The sequence below is a fragment of the Mastomys coucha genome, unplaced genomic scaffold (genome assembly GCF_008632895.1).
Source record: "Mastomys coucha isolate ucsf_1 unplaced genomic scaffold, UCSF_Mcou_1 pScaffold7, whole genome shotgun sequence".
NCBI classification, from domain to species: domain Eukaryota; kingdom Metazoa; phylum Chordata; class Mammalia; order Rodentia; family Muridae; genus Mastomys; species Mastomys coucha.
In genome coordinates this window covers 104,022,491-104,035,305 of record NW_022196913.1, presented here as the reverse complement: position 1 = coordinate 104,035,305, position 12,815 = coordinate 104,022,491, and the positions used below count along the sequence as shown (strand labels likewise).

The 12,815-nt window shown below is 42.0% G+C and overlaps 1 protein-coding gene across 1 annotated transcript in view; it reads left to right on the top strand.

Moving 5' to 3' along the window:
• Kcnq3 (potassium voltage-gated channel subfamily Q member 3) overlaps nucleotides 1–12,815 on the top strand; it is a 308,651-nt gene that overhangs the window by 253,943 nt on the left and 41,893 nt on the right. Inside the window, exons 2-4 of the mRNA XM_031359714.1 lie at nucleotides 8,836–8,926; nucleotides 9,654–9,780; nucleotides 11,188–11,360. Of these exons, the coding sequence (XP_031215574.1) occupies nucleotides 8,836–8,926; nucleotides 9,654–9,780; nucleotides 11,188–11,360 (391 nt within the window). The remainder of the gene's footprint in view (nucleotides 1–8,835; nucleotides 8,927–9,653; nucleotides 9,781–11,187; nucleotides 11,361–12,815) is intronic.

Below are 12,815 nucleotides of genomic sequence, written 5' to 3'. Positions count from 1 at the left end.
CCCATTTGTCAATTCTTGATCTTAGAGCATAACCTATTGGTGTTCTGTTCAGGAAATTTTCCCCTGTGCCTATGTGCTCGAGGCTGTTTCCCACTTTTCTTTCTATTAGTTTCAGTGTATCTGGTTTGATGTGGACGTCCCTGATCCACTTGGACTTGAGCTTTGTACAAGGAGATAGGAATGAATCAATTTGCATTCTTCTACATGCTAATCGCCAGTTGAATCATCACCATTTGTTGAAAATGCTGTCTTTTTTCCACTTTATGGTTTAGCTCCTTTGTCAAAGACCAAGTGACCATAGTTGTGTGGGTTCATTTCTGGGTCTTCAATTCTGTTCCATTGATCTACCTGCCTGTCTCTGTACCAATACCATGAAGTTTTTATCACAATTGCTCTGTAGTACAGCTTTCGGTCTGGGATGGTGATTCCGCCAGAGGTTCCTTTATTGTTGAGAATAGTTTTGGCTATCCTGGGTTTTTTTGTTATTCCAGATGAATTTGCCAATTGCTCTTTCTAAGTCTGTGAAGAATTGAGTTGGAATTTTGATGGGGATTGCATTAAATCTGTAGATTGCCTTCGGCAAGATGGCCACTTTTAGTCGGGCTAAGGGTTTATCTATTTTGTTGATTTTCTCAAAGAACCAGCTCCTGGTTTGGTTGATTCTTTGTATAGTTCTTTTTGTTTCTATTTGGTTGATTTCATCCCTGAGTTTGATTATTTCCTGCCTTACTCCTCTTGGGTGAATTTGCTTCTTTTTGTTCTTTAGCTTTCAGATGTGCTATCAAATTGCTGGTATATGCTCTCTCCAGTTTCTTTTTGGAGGCACCTAAAGCTATTAGTTTTCCTCTTAGGACGGCTTTCATTGTGTCCCATAAGTTTGGGTATGTTGTGGTTTAATTTTCATTAAACTCAAGAAAGTCTTTAATTTCTTCCTTTATTTCTTACTTTGCCAAGTTATCATTAAGTAGAGTGTTGTTAAGCTTCCACGTGTATGTGGGCATTCTATTGTTTATGTTGTTATTGAGGAACAGCTTTAGTCCATGGTGATCTGATAGGATACAAGGAATTATTTCAATCTTCTTGTATCTCTTGAGGCCCGATTTGTGACCAATTATATGGTCAATTTTGGAGAAGGTACCATGAGGTGCTGAGAAAAAGGTATATCCTTTTGTTTTAGGATAAAAAGTTCTATAAATATCTGTTAAATCCATCTGTTAGTCTCACTGTATCTTTGTTTAGATTTTTTTTCCATGATCTGTCCATTGCAGAGAGTGGGGTTTTGAAATCTCCACTATGATTGTGTGTGGTGCAATGTGTGCTTTGAGCTTTAGTAAAGTTTCTTTTATGAATGTAGATGCCCTCTGATTTAGAGCATAGAGGTTCAGAATTGAGAGTTTCTCTTGTTAGATCATACCTTTGATGAATATGAAGTGTCCCACCTTATTTTTTTGATCACTTTAGGGTGAAAGTTGATTTTATTTGATATTAGAATGGCTACTACAGCTTTTTTCTTGGGACCATTGGCTTGGAGGATTGTTTTCCACCCTTTTATTCTGAGGTAGTGTCTGTCTTTGTCACTGAGGTGGGTTTCCTGTATGCAACAAAATGTTGTGTCCTGTTTATGTACCTAGTCTGATAGTCTATGTCTTTTTATTGGGGAATTGAGTCCATTGATATTAATAAATATTAAGGAAAAGTAATTGTTGCTTCCTGTTGTTTTTGTTGTTAGAGTTGGAATTCTGTTCATGTGGCTATCTTCTTTTAGTTTTGTTGGAAGATTACATTTTTGCTTTTTTAGAGATGTAGTTCCCTTTCTTGTGTTGGAGTTTTCCATTTATTATCCTTTGAAGAGCTGGATTTGTGAAAATATATTGTGTGGATTTGGTTTTGTCATGGAATAGTTTGGTTTCTCCATCTATGGTAATTGAGAGTTTTGCTGAGTATAGTAGTCTGGGCTGGCATTTGTGTTCTCTTAGGGTCTGTATGACATTTGCCCGGATCTTCTAGTTTTCATAGTCTGTGGTGAGAATTCGGGTGTAATTCTGATAGGCCTGACTTTATGTTACTTGACCTTTTTCCCTTACTGCTTTTAGTATTCTTTCTTTGTGCATTTGTTTGTTTGTTTGTTTGTTTTTCTATTATGTGGCAGGAGGAATTTCTTTTCTGGTCCAGTCTATTTGGAGTTCTATAGGTTTCTTATATATTTATGGGTATCTCTTTCTTTAGGTTAGTGAAGTTTTCTTCTATAATTTTGTTGAAGATATTTACTGACCCTTTAAATTGGAGGTCTTCACTCTCTTCTATTCCTATTATCCTTAGGTTAGGTCTTCTCATTGTGTCCTGAATGTTTTGGGTCAGGAACTTTTTGCCTTTTACATTTTCTTTGACTGTTGTATCAATGTTTTCTATGGTATCTTCTGCGCCTGAGATTTTCTCTTCTATCTTTTGTATTCTGTTGTTGATGCTTGCATCTATGGTTCCTGACTTCTTTCCTAAGATTTCTAACTCTTGAGTTTTCTCTTTTGTGATTTCTTAATGGTTTCTACTTCCAGGTTTAGGTCCTGGATGGTTTTGCACAATTCCTTCACCTGTTTGTTTGTGCTTTCCTGTAATTCCTTAAGGGATTTTTTTTTTTGTTTCCTCTTTAAGGGCTTTTACCTCTTTACCTGTGTTCTCCTGTATTTCTTTAAGGGAGTTATTCATGTTCTTCTCAAATTCCTGTAGCACCATCGTGAGATATGATTTTAGATCCAAATCTTGCTTTTCCAATGTTTTGGGATATCCAGGACTTGCTGTGGTGGGAGTACTAGGTTCTGATGGAGCCAAGTAGTCTTGGTTTCTGTTGGTAAGATTCTTGTATTTGCCTTTCGCCATCTGTTGATCTCTGGTGTTAGATGTTCTTGCTGTCTCTGACTAGAGCTTGTTCTTCCTGTGTTTCTGTAAGCCTGTGTCAGCACTTCTGGGAGATCAGCTCTCCTCTGGTAAAACCCGGGCACAGATGGCCCGGGTCCATCCTGAGTCCTGGGGTCAGAGCACACCCTGTAGACAGGATCTCCACTTGCAGGAAAGGTGCAGAGAGGGCTGTGGATCTGTAGTCCCTCCTAGGTGTGGACAGAGGTTGAGAGGATGCTGTCTTGGCTGCTCTGCCACTTGTGAGGCCTGTGCCTCCTGGCTGGTCCTGCCTTAGAAAGTCACCAGAGAGAGAATGGCAAAATCACCCAAGTCTCTGGATTAAAGCACTCCCTGAAGGCAGGCTCTCGGCTTGCATGGAAGGGGCAGAGAGGGCTGTGGATCCACAGCAGTCACTCCTTACATCTTCTTAGTGCATTGAAGCTTATTTGCTGTGATGTTCTCCTTGGCCTCTCATAGCAATTTTTTCTTCACTTCTGCTTTGAGGTCTGATATTTATTAGAGCCACTTCTATTGTACCTTGATTACTGTTCAAGGGAAAGTATTTTCTGTCTTCTCACTGGTAACATATTTGAGCCTTTGGCGCAAAAGCGAGTTTCTTGTAGGTAGCATATTGTGGGATCATTCCTCTTATCCTTTCTGCTGTGGTATGAGCTGATGTGGGAGAGCCAGATCTCCTTGCCAAAGACCTGGGACCTGATTGGCCTACTTAGACAAACAATGAGAAAAGGTATTTGAAGGGTAGAGTGGAGACAGGAAAGGAAGTGATGAGGGTACTCTCCCTGGGCTCTTTTCTTTTGGTCTCCCTATCTCTAGTCCAGAGATGAGGTGTCTCTGGCTGTACTTTATCACGACATGTGAACACTGCTCTGCTTAGCTCAGGTATGTACTGTTTTGCCCACACTGAGATGTGGCGTCCGTTCACAGGGTGTTCTTGGCTTTCTGTAATTCTAGTCCTGCAACTATTAACACAGGATAAAAAGAAACAATCTCTTTGAATCATTTTAAAAATTATTCTTTGTACTCTTTTCATATATACTGTTAGACCCTGACATCTGATGACATTGTTTTGAACTATTTGAACCTTGCAGATAAATTAAGCATATGATATATTTGAGCAGAGAAAATGAGTTCCAGAAGGAAAAGGGAGAACATAGGTCAGATCTCAAAAAGCAAAGTAATCACCTATAGTATTTAAATTCCCTCAGTTTTCCTGCTGTGTATATTTCACCTTTTTCCCTGATATGGGATTTAATGGGATTTAATGAAAGGCAACACATTAATCTAACCATGTTAAGGAAGAACACACATCTCATCTAAGCCCTCGCCACTTTACTGAAAACAAAGAGTGGCACTGTGGGAGGCAGACTAGGCTGAGAGCAGAATGTCACCATCACTCTGCAGGAGTCAGGGTGTGCTCACATGCTTACTTATGCCTCTGCTGTACACAATTCCTTCCTGTAAAATAAAGGAACAAGAACAGGCTTCTCAGAATTCCTTGAATGTTGTAGTTGCTAGAAATTGGGGGGGAATATGTTATGAACAGTCAGGAGAAGGAAACAGTAGGGAAATAAGAGTATTGCTTATGAGCTCATGTCCATGTCTCTAAGGAATGGAGCATTCTTAGTCCTGTCTCTTATCTAACAAACATTGCCAGTTGATTATAGCATTTCCTCCAGGTAACTTGGCAGCAGTTTGAATCCTGCATGCCAGGCAGTCTCAACCAGTCCATACTAGTGTTTACAAGATAATCAGATATTATTTTGAGGCCTTGACCAGTTGGGATTTAATTAATACTTGCGGGTCATTGTGTATATGTATATGTATATTATATGTATCTGTACATACATAGATATTTCATAAATCCAGATTTTTAGACCAGTATAATTTAGTTACTTGATTTTGTTGTCGAATCATTTGAGTTCTTTACATAGTATAGACTTTATCAGCAACTCTTTGTCAGGTGTATTTCATCTGTTCAAGAGCCAGGAACCATGACAGTGCCTTGAGTCAGGTCAGGCGTGAGGGAGCCAGCACAACTGCTCTATTAGTTCATTCTGCCTACACCTGCTTAGGATGGGAGACCCTTCATCACTTTCAGTGAAGGAACTCTAATGATAATCAAGTGTGTCCAACTGCTGCCTGCCTCCCTGGCCTTGAGGGACAATGATGGAAAATTTCCCCAGAGTTACTGAAAGTAAAATAGGCCCAGCAGAGTCCCTGATCAAAGACACCCCCCCAAATGTGAGAGTCCCAGAGGAGCAGAAAGGGACCTATTCACCCTTAAATGGGGTGGCCTGGAGCCTTCCCCTGCTTGGTTGATTCCCTGCGGGTTCTCCATCAAGGTCTCTTACTGGCTCTCAGCAAAGGGGAGTCTCTTATTTCCTTGGTGATGCTGTCACCTGGTCTTGGAAACTCTGACCTTATCTATATAGTATGTATATAATGTAGTGACTCTTTCATGTCCCCACTGATGTTTTGAGGAGAAAAAAAAAAAAAGAAAAGAAAAGACCACATGGAAATGGCAACATATATGTGAGCATTTTCCACCTCCTTATCTCAGTGTCATGGCAGGGTCTCCTTTACCTCCTTGTCTGAAATGCTGTCTGTGTCTCCCTGTAGGCTGCCTGGTGAAGGTCTGGTACTAAGTAGACCTGGACAGGATGCACTGATCCTTGGACCGATCACGTGAGCCACGTAGTTCAGAACGGTGTGCAGTTCAGAGTGCCCTTAGGTGTTTCTCTCCTGACTTCTTTAGCTCCTGCTTTGGCTGAATGATGGTAGAAGATAAGGAACGAGTTCTGAGGGAGAAACGTGGAGATGACTGTGTCTGCAGGAAGGGCATGGGGACAGCATTGACACTGGCCAGCATTGTTCTCAAACACTGCCTGGAACTGTGGACAGAAGGGTCATGCTGGATCTCCTCAGAGATCACTTCCCAGACCTCTTGTTCTAGACCTGAGGACCACAGAGGGGAGGGAGAGGATGTGAGTGCAGAGCCAAGGAAGAGGGTGGGGATAGGATGGAGGAAGAGACACGGGGATGAGTTCGGTAGTGAGAGGCAAGAGAAAGAAGCAGGGAGGGCTGTAGACGGGGAGCGCAGAGTGGCAAAGGGCACTGGAGAGGACAAAAAGAAAGGTTAGTGGAGCATCTTCAGAGCACCAGACAAAGGAAAGTGAAGGGCAGGTGCTGCTGCAGCCCAGACACATCTGGCTTCTGTCAGCAAGGCTGACAGAGGCTGACTGCTGAACTCAAGCTATTTTAAGGACAGTTTGAACTTTGCAAGAGGCTGAAAAAAAATGTCTTTCCTTCTTGGGGTTAGAAGGCCTTCCTAGATGATTTGAGTTTCATAAATTATTGGTCTTTCTTGGGTCTCAGAAAGTAGATCCCAATGATGCTGGTGCATAGCTAGTTTTGTGGTCGTTGCCTGCCCCCTGCTGGTTTACTCTGGGTTCTGCAGGCTGCTGGCTGATCGGAACTAGATTGAAACTGGATGGTGAGATAAAGGTGGTTTCTCTACCTCCTCTCTCACAATGTTAGAGGTCCATAGAGTTTAATCTTGGATTTTGATTGTTACTCTGTAGAGTTTCACTTGGACTTTGAATTCAACATGTTCTTTCAAAGCTTCTCATCTTCTTGGGCCCAAGGCCACCCCACACGATCTGACATCTGTTTTTGCTATATCCTAGCAACAAGACCTTCAGTGTGCTCCTATTGCTCTTCCCATCACCCTCCTCAGTCCTGCTGATACAAACAGGAGATTCTCTTTCAGGACACTCTTATCATCTCCTCAGCCCTCCTCTTCTAACAGCTATTACAGCAATCACTGACCGCAGTCCTCACTGAGCTGACTACAGATGTAGATACAGATATCTCCATTGTCTATTTTTGACGTGTACTAGGGTGCTCTGTGAATGTCCAAGTGGTAGACAGAACCAAACAATTCATACTATATGTTTCTATATATGTTGCATGCCTGTAATAAAGCATAATTTACAAACTAAACCAGTACAAAATTAATAGCAATAACTAACATAGAGTAGAACATAGGCAGTAATAAATCATAATAAAATAATTTAATACCCGTCAATGGCTTGTTTCTGGAGTTTGCATTTAATATTCTCAGAGTAGGCTAACAATGAATGACTAAAACCACAAAAAGCAAACGGCAGACAAAGGGAAGCTGTTGTGTATATACACATGTATGTATATTATGTGTCTCTATCATAGATGTCGATGTGTGTATATGTTCACATGTGGTACTAGGGATTAAAGCCAGAATTTGACACATGCTAAGCAAGTACTCAGTCAAATACACTGTGTATTTATGTGCCCTGTGTGTTATATGCATGTATGTGTCATATGTATGTATGTTTTATATGTGTATGTATGTGTCATATGTGTGTGCGTGTGTTGCCATGGATTGAAACCAGAAATTGATATTGGTGTTCTACCAATCATATAACCTGTATGTGTATGTGGACATCTGTGCCCGTGCATGTGTGTGTGCATATATGTACTCATGTTTGTGTGACGAAGTATGAGTGTGTATGTGTGTGTTTCTGTGTTCTGTGCCTTTAATTCCAGCAACAGTGAATTATGGGAGTCACTTTGATTGTTTCCTTAAGCATCTCTTGCTTACTTAGAGCTCTGAGCCCTGAGTTAGTCACTGGATATAAACAGACCTTGTACAGCATCTGTTATTCAGGAGTGGAGTACAACAGAACAAGCAACGAGGACCACATGGTCATCCAACTCTGACAGTTAGATGCACTTGGCTGATTCCCATCCACACCTAATTTTCTACCACTCTGTATGACAAATTGCTACTATCTTGGTGGACTGTAATGATATTATTTCTTTCTGTAGCTCACAATTTCTGAGCATCAGTGGTCTTATTGGGTCTTAGGCTGAGGCCCCGTTAAGGCCAGCAAGAGATTCTCTAGCTCTAGTCTTTATAGATGGTGATCCATGCAGTGTGGCACAGTTAGAGGCATGACTATCTAGTGGCCTTTTCCATATAATGAAGAAAACAAAGAATGAATGAGTCTTAGTGTCTGCTTGTACTTGGGTGAAGCAATCATACAAGGGCATGAGTCACAGGGACTAACCATGCACATCTTGTGGAGCCTTCCTCTTATTTACATGCACACCAGATAAGATATTGTGAAGAGTCTAAAAGGCTCCTACTTCTGCTACAGGAGCTCAGCTCTGGGACACCAGGTTTTCCTTTGTACACCAACTCAGCCTGGTCATCTACTTCCATGTTCAATAACAACTGAAGGCAAATCTCACAGAGCAGAGGTTGGTGCTTTATGTTGTATAACTGAGCATTTAACATTTTACACAATACTGGTAAAATCCTGCAGCAGGGTAATGGCCATATTGACCTTGAGAGTCACTCTAAGGATGATAAACTGGCATGTGTGAAGTGGCGGGTGATAGATGATGACCAAATGTAATGGGGAGAGGTGCTGATGTCATCATCAGCACCATCAGCACCCTCAGCTGAGAAGGGTATTCAGGGCTCGGAGTAGGTAGGTTTCACTTAGAAGTTAGAGCTATTCATTTCAAATAAAAAGCCTAACAGATTGAAAAGGTCGGTGATTGTGGTTAAATCCCTAGACAAGGCTGGAAGTTCAAATTTACCTTGGAGGGTCATCAGGTGTATTGGTCAGAAAATGTGTTCCAAGACAGAAAAAAAAATCAAAAAGTCTAACTGATCAAGCAACAGCATACTCCTTGCTTAAACTGTCACAGCCTTGTTCATCATCTTTTTCACCTTCAGGGTTATTGTGGGGGATAAATGGATAACCTATAAAGCATAGGACACTACACTGTCCAGTATCCTCAATGAACGCCTTTCTTGTGATGGCCAGCTAGACAAGCCAGGACTAAAGCTCTCTCCTTCCTTCTTCCTTCTAGGTTCCTAATTGTCCTGGGATGCTTGATTCTGGCTGTGCTCACCACTTTCAAGGAGTATGAGACTGTGTCTGGAGACTGGCTTTTGCTTCTGGTGAGCTATGGGCCATTGGCACTGTACTCTAGGATAGAAGCTATAGGTCACGTTCAGCTGGAAACTATTTGCCTGGATTTCAGCTTCCTAATATCTCTAGCCAAGCCAAAGTCCAAGAAAAGCAATACCACCTTTGCTTGTCAGGCCTGCCATAGGCATATCCTTCCTGATGAAGATCCATTGTTCTGGACAGAAATAAGGAGTATGTAGTCCAAGTCAAAACCATCAGTGTTAAATGATAAAAACATAGCTTCCTGGTCCTCTGAGAGTTCACCTACAGGCGAACTCCATTCTACACCCTGACCCTTCTTCGATTTCTCAAAACATAAACTGAGGATGATACTACAAAATGAATGAGGTAATTTTTGGCCCAAAAGCTAAAGTTAGCAACACTGGCCAGCTAAAGTAATAGTGCCTGAGCATTCTGGGTGGGGTTAGCAGATTGTGTGTGAGCACGTTTATTGGGTATTTTAATATATTCAATTGGCTAAAAAATGATGGGTTGGAATGGAATCTTCAGAAAATCTCAGACCTGGATTCATTTTGCATAGAGAGTTAACATGTCTAGATGGAGATAAGAGATGTCTCAATGACCAACCTGTGCTTCTTCCCCTGGCCCCAGCATCCTTACCACTAATGCAGCATCAACAGATACCCATTTCCTCTGAGCTCAGCAGTCCTGACACTGGGTGCTAGATAACCTCATGCCATGTGCTATTTCACACAGGAAACATTTGCTATTTTCATCTTTGGAGCTGAGTTTGCTTTGAGGATCTGGGCTGCAGGATGTTGCTGTCGATACAAAGGATGGCGTGGACGGCTGAAGTTTGCCAGGAAGCCCCTGTGCATGTTGGGTAAGCCCTGACAATTGGGTCCAGTGGTGGCCTCCATCTTGTCCTACAGTGTTTCTCTAAGAAAGTTTTATGGGTACAGAGAACGCCAAAATATCTAGTGTTGGAAATCCGTCTCCTCGAATTGTTTCTTGATATTTTACATAGGTAGTGATTCTTGGTGGTCAAGGACTGGGTTCACTGTTTGCATTTGGGTTGTAAAGAAACCACAGAGCACCAGATAGTGTATATCCCAAGTATCCAGACTAATAGCACACTTGGTCACCAAAATAGCTCAAATCACCTGTGTTTTCTAGGTCAGCTGGGGTAGAAAGTACCATCCCATTGGTGACTGACAGTGCACTTCTGCTGGACCACATTTTACCTCTTTTCAGAGACAGAAACTGAAGTTCACAGAACTGATTTCTAGTTTCATAATTATTGAGCAGATCCTACTGGTTTTAATTATTGTTCTATTGCTGGGATAAAACACTGTGACCAAGGCATCTTTTTAAAGAAAGCATTTAACTGGGGACTTGTTTATAGTTTCTGAAAGTTAGTCTGTAACCATCACAGTACAGAGCACAGTGCTGGGCATGCTACTGAAAGAACACCTAAGATATTACAGCAGAGAGAGAGAGAGAGAGAGAGAGAGAGAGAGAGAGAGAGAGAGAGAGAGACAGAGACAGATAGAGAGAGAGAGAGAGAGAGTGAGAGAGAGAGAGAGAGAGAAAGAGAGAGAGATTGAGATTGGAATTGCAGCTTACAAACTGATCCTCAGGCAGCAGAGAAAGAGAACAACTGAGCCTGGTGTGGCTTTGAGTTTTCAAAAGCCCACCTCCTCTAGTGACACACCTCCTAATCCTTCCCAAACAGTTTCACCTTTTGGGACCAATCAATCAAACATAAGAGCCCATGGGATCCATTCTCATTTAAACCACCACAACACCTTAACACCACAGTTCTGGAAGAATCTAACACCCCTATACTAAATGTTGAATGAATAACATCCAAGATCCCATCTCATGTTCTGCTAACTCAGAAAAAAAAAAAAACATTAAAATAGAGCTTGAGCATCTGTAGCTTGAGCAATCTCTAAGGCCTTCTTCTCCACAACTCATCGGATATCAAATGCCAAGTGCCACATAAGGCACGTTGAGAAATTGTAGCTCTGCTCTAGAACCAGAGGTGGAGTTTAACAGAGTCTTTCCCTAACTCCTAGCAAGTCAGTGGTGGTGTTGAGAGGTTCATTTCCTCATCATTCACAGCATAATCCATTATCACTGGCAGTTGATGTCACGTTCAACACAAGTGCTTAGAACAGCCTCTGCTTGACACATGTTCATCAGCACCTAGACAGTGCTAGTAATGAGGTCTTTATTTTGCATGACTTTCTTTCTGTTCTCTGCCATGGTCTGTCCTCTTTCCCAGACATCTTCGTGCTGATTGCCTCTGTGCCAGTGGTTGCCGTGGGAAATCAGGGAAATGTCCTGGCCACCTCACTTCGAAGCCTCCGCTTCCTGCAGATCCTGCGCATGCTTCGAATGGATAGGAGGGGTGGCACTTGGAAGCTCCTGGGCTCGGCTATCTGTGCCCACAGCAAAGTAAGTGATATGGAGAAGCCATGAATTAACACAGGGTTCTCTCCTGCTTGCACCTTTCTACAGAGCCATATTCTATAGTGTCCATGAGGGTAGTCATACTGCCAAAACTGACAATGATAAAAACAAGGGAAAAGAGGAGGAAGCAGAGAAAGAAGCATAGGAAGGTGTGGCCCAAGGAGGTGGAGGTAGACCATAGGCAGAGCGGACCTTAGGTCCCAGTTCTATTATAATTAATAAGTTTGGCAAAAATAATTCATCTTTCATCATTGGACTTCAGTTTTCTCCTTTCTGCAGTTGAGATTAGCATTTATGATTCAACAGCTCAGTGGTAATATCTATACCCCCACAAGGTTGAAAGCATAGAATGATCTCACACAAGGCAGCTTGTAACAAGGGAATGGTGGAGATTTTGGAGTCCCACTGACTAATTTGGATTCGAATTCTATCCTTGTCACTTTGGGTTTTTGTTTTGTTTTGTTAATTAATCAATTTTTTGCACTCTGGGCCAAGTTTTATACTTGACTTCTCTGACATTCAGAGTCACAGAGATGAAAATCTGTGTTATCAGGATGGGATTTTTAATGTTGATCCTATAGTTACAACAAGCCAAGCAGTGTTCCTATGACAAATATGCCCCAGGATCTCTACTGGTTCATGCTTCCAGTGTCAGATATGCTTGACTGGGTCTCATGTGTCAGGAAACTGAGCTGTGAGTCACCAAGGCAGGGAAAAAAAGGCCTTGCAGATCCTGCAGAACAGATTTTAAAAACAGGAAAAGATTTGATGCCATCGCTTCCCAGCACTGGTTGTATAGCAGTCTCAGTCCCTTGATCCCAGGGCTAACTACTGGAATTCTTGGCATGTGAGGGAATAGACTCTGCTACAGAGCTGCTAGTGAAAGTTATACAAAGTCAGGATTCCCTTGAACAGAGTTTTAAATGACTGCAAAGCCCACTTTAATTCCTGATGCCAATGATTATACCATCACTTAATAATCCAGCACAGCTGGTGTATCTGCATGCTGCACATGATCAAGCAGCTGTTTCTAAAGAAACAACCAAGCAGTCTTCTGGCTTACAGGAACCCAAAGAGGCAGAGGTTCCCAGCTGCAGTCTACACCAGCAAGAGGCTTTTAGGGGTCTTCAGAAAACCCCTGGGGAAGGAATGGGCAACTCCCTTTCCCCTCTGAGATCTCTTTCAGGGCAGACCCTCAGAGGAGAATCTCCCATTCCAGTATTGGTACCATTCACATTTGCATGTGTGAACGTACATGAGTGTAGTGTACCTATGACACTGTGCAGAAATAAGACTACGAGCAGAGAAGCCTAACAGTGTGGGAGAAGAAGACTGAATCCAAAACAGTGAAGCTCTTAAGGAAACACCACTGAGCTCTCTTATCTTGACACTGAACTTACGCAACACCTGATAAAACAGTGAGGAAGGAAAGATGTATTT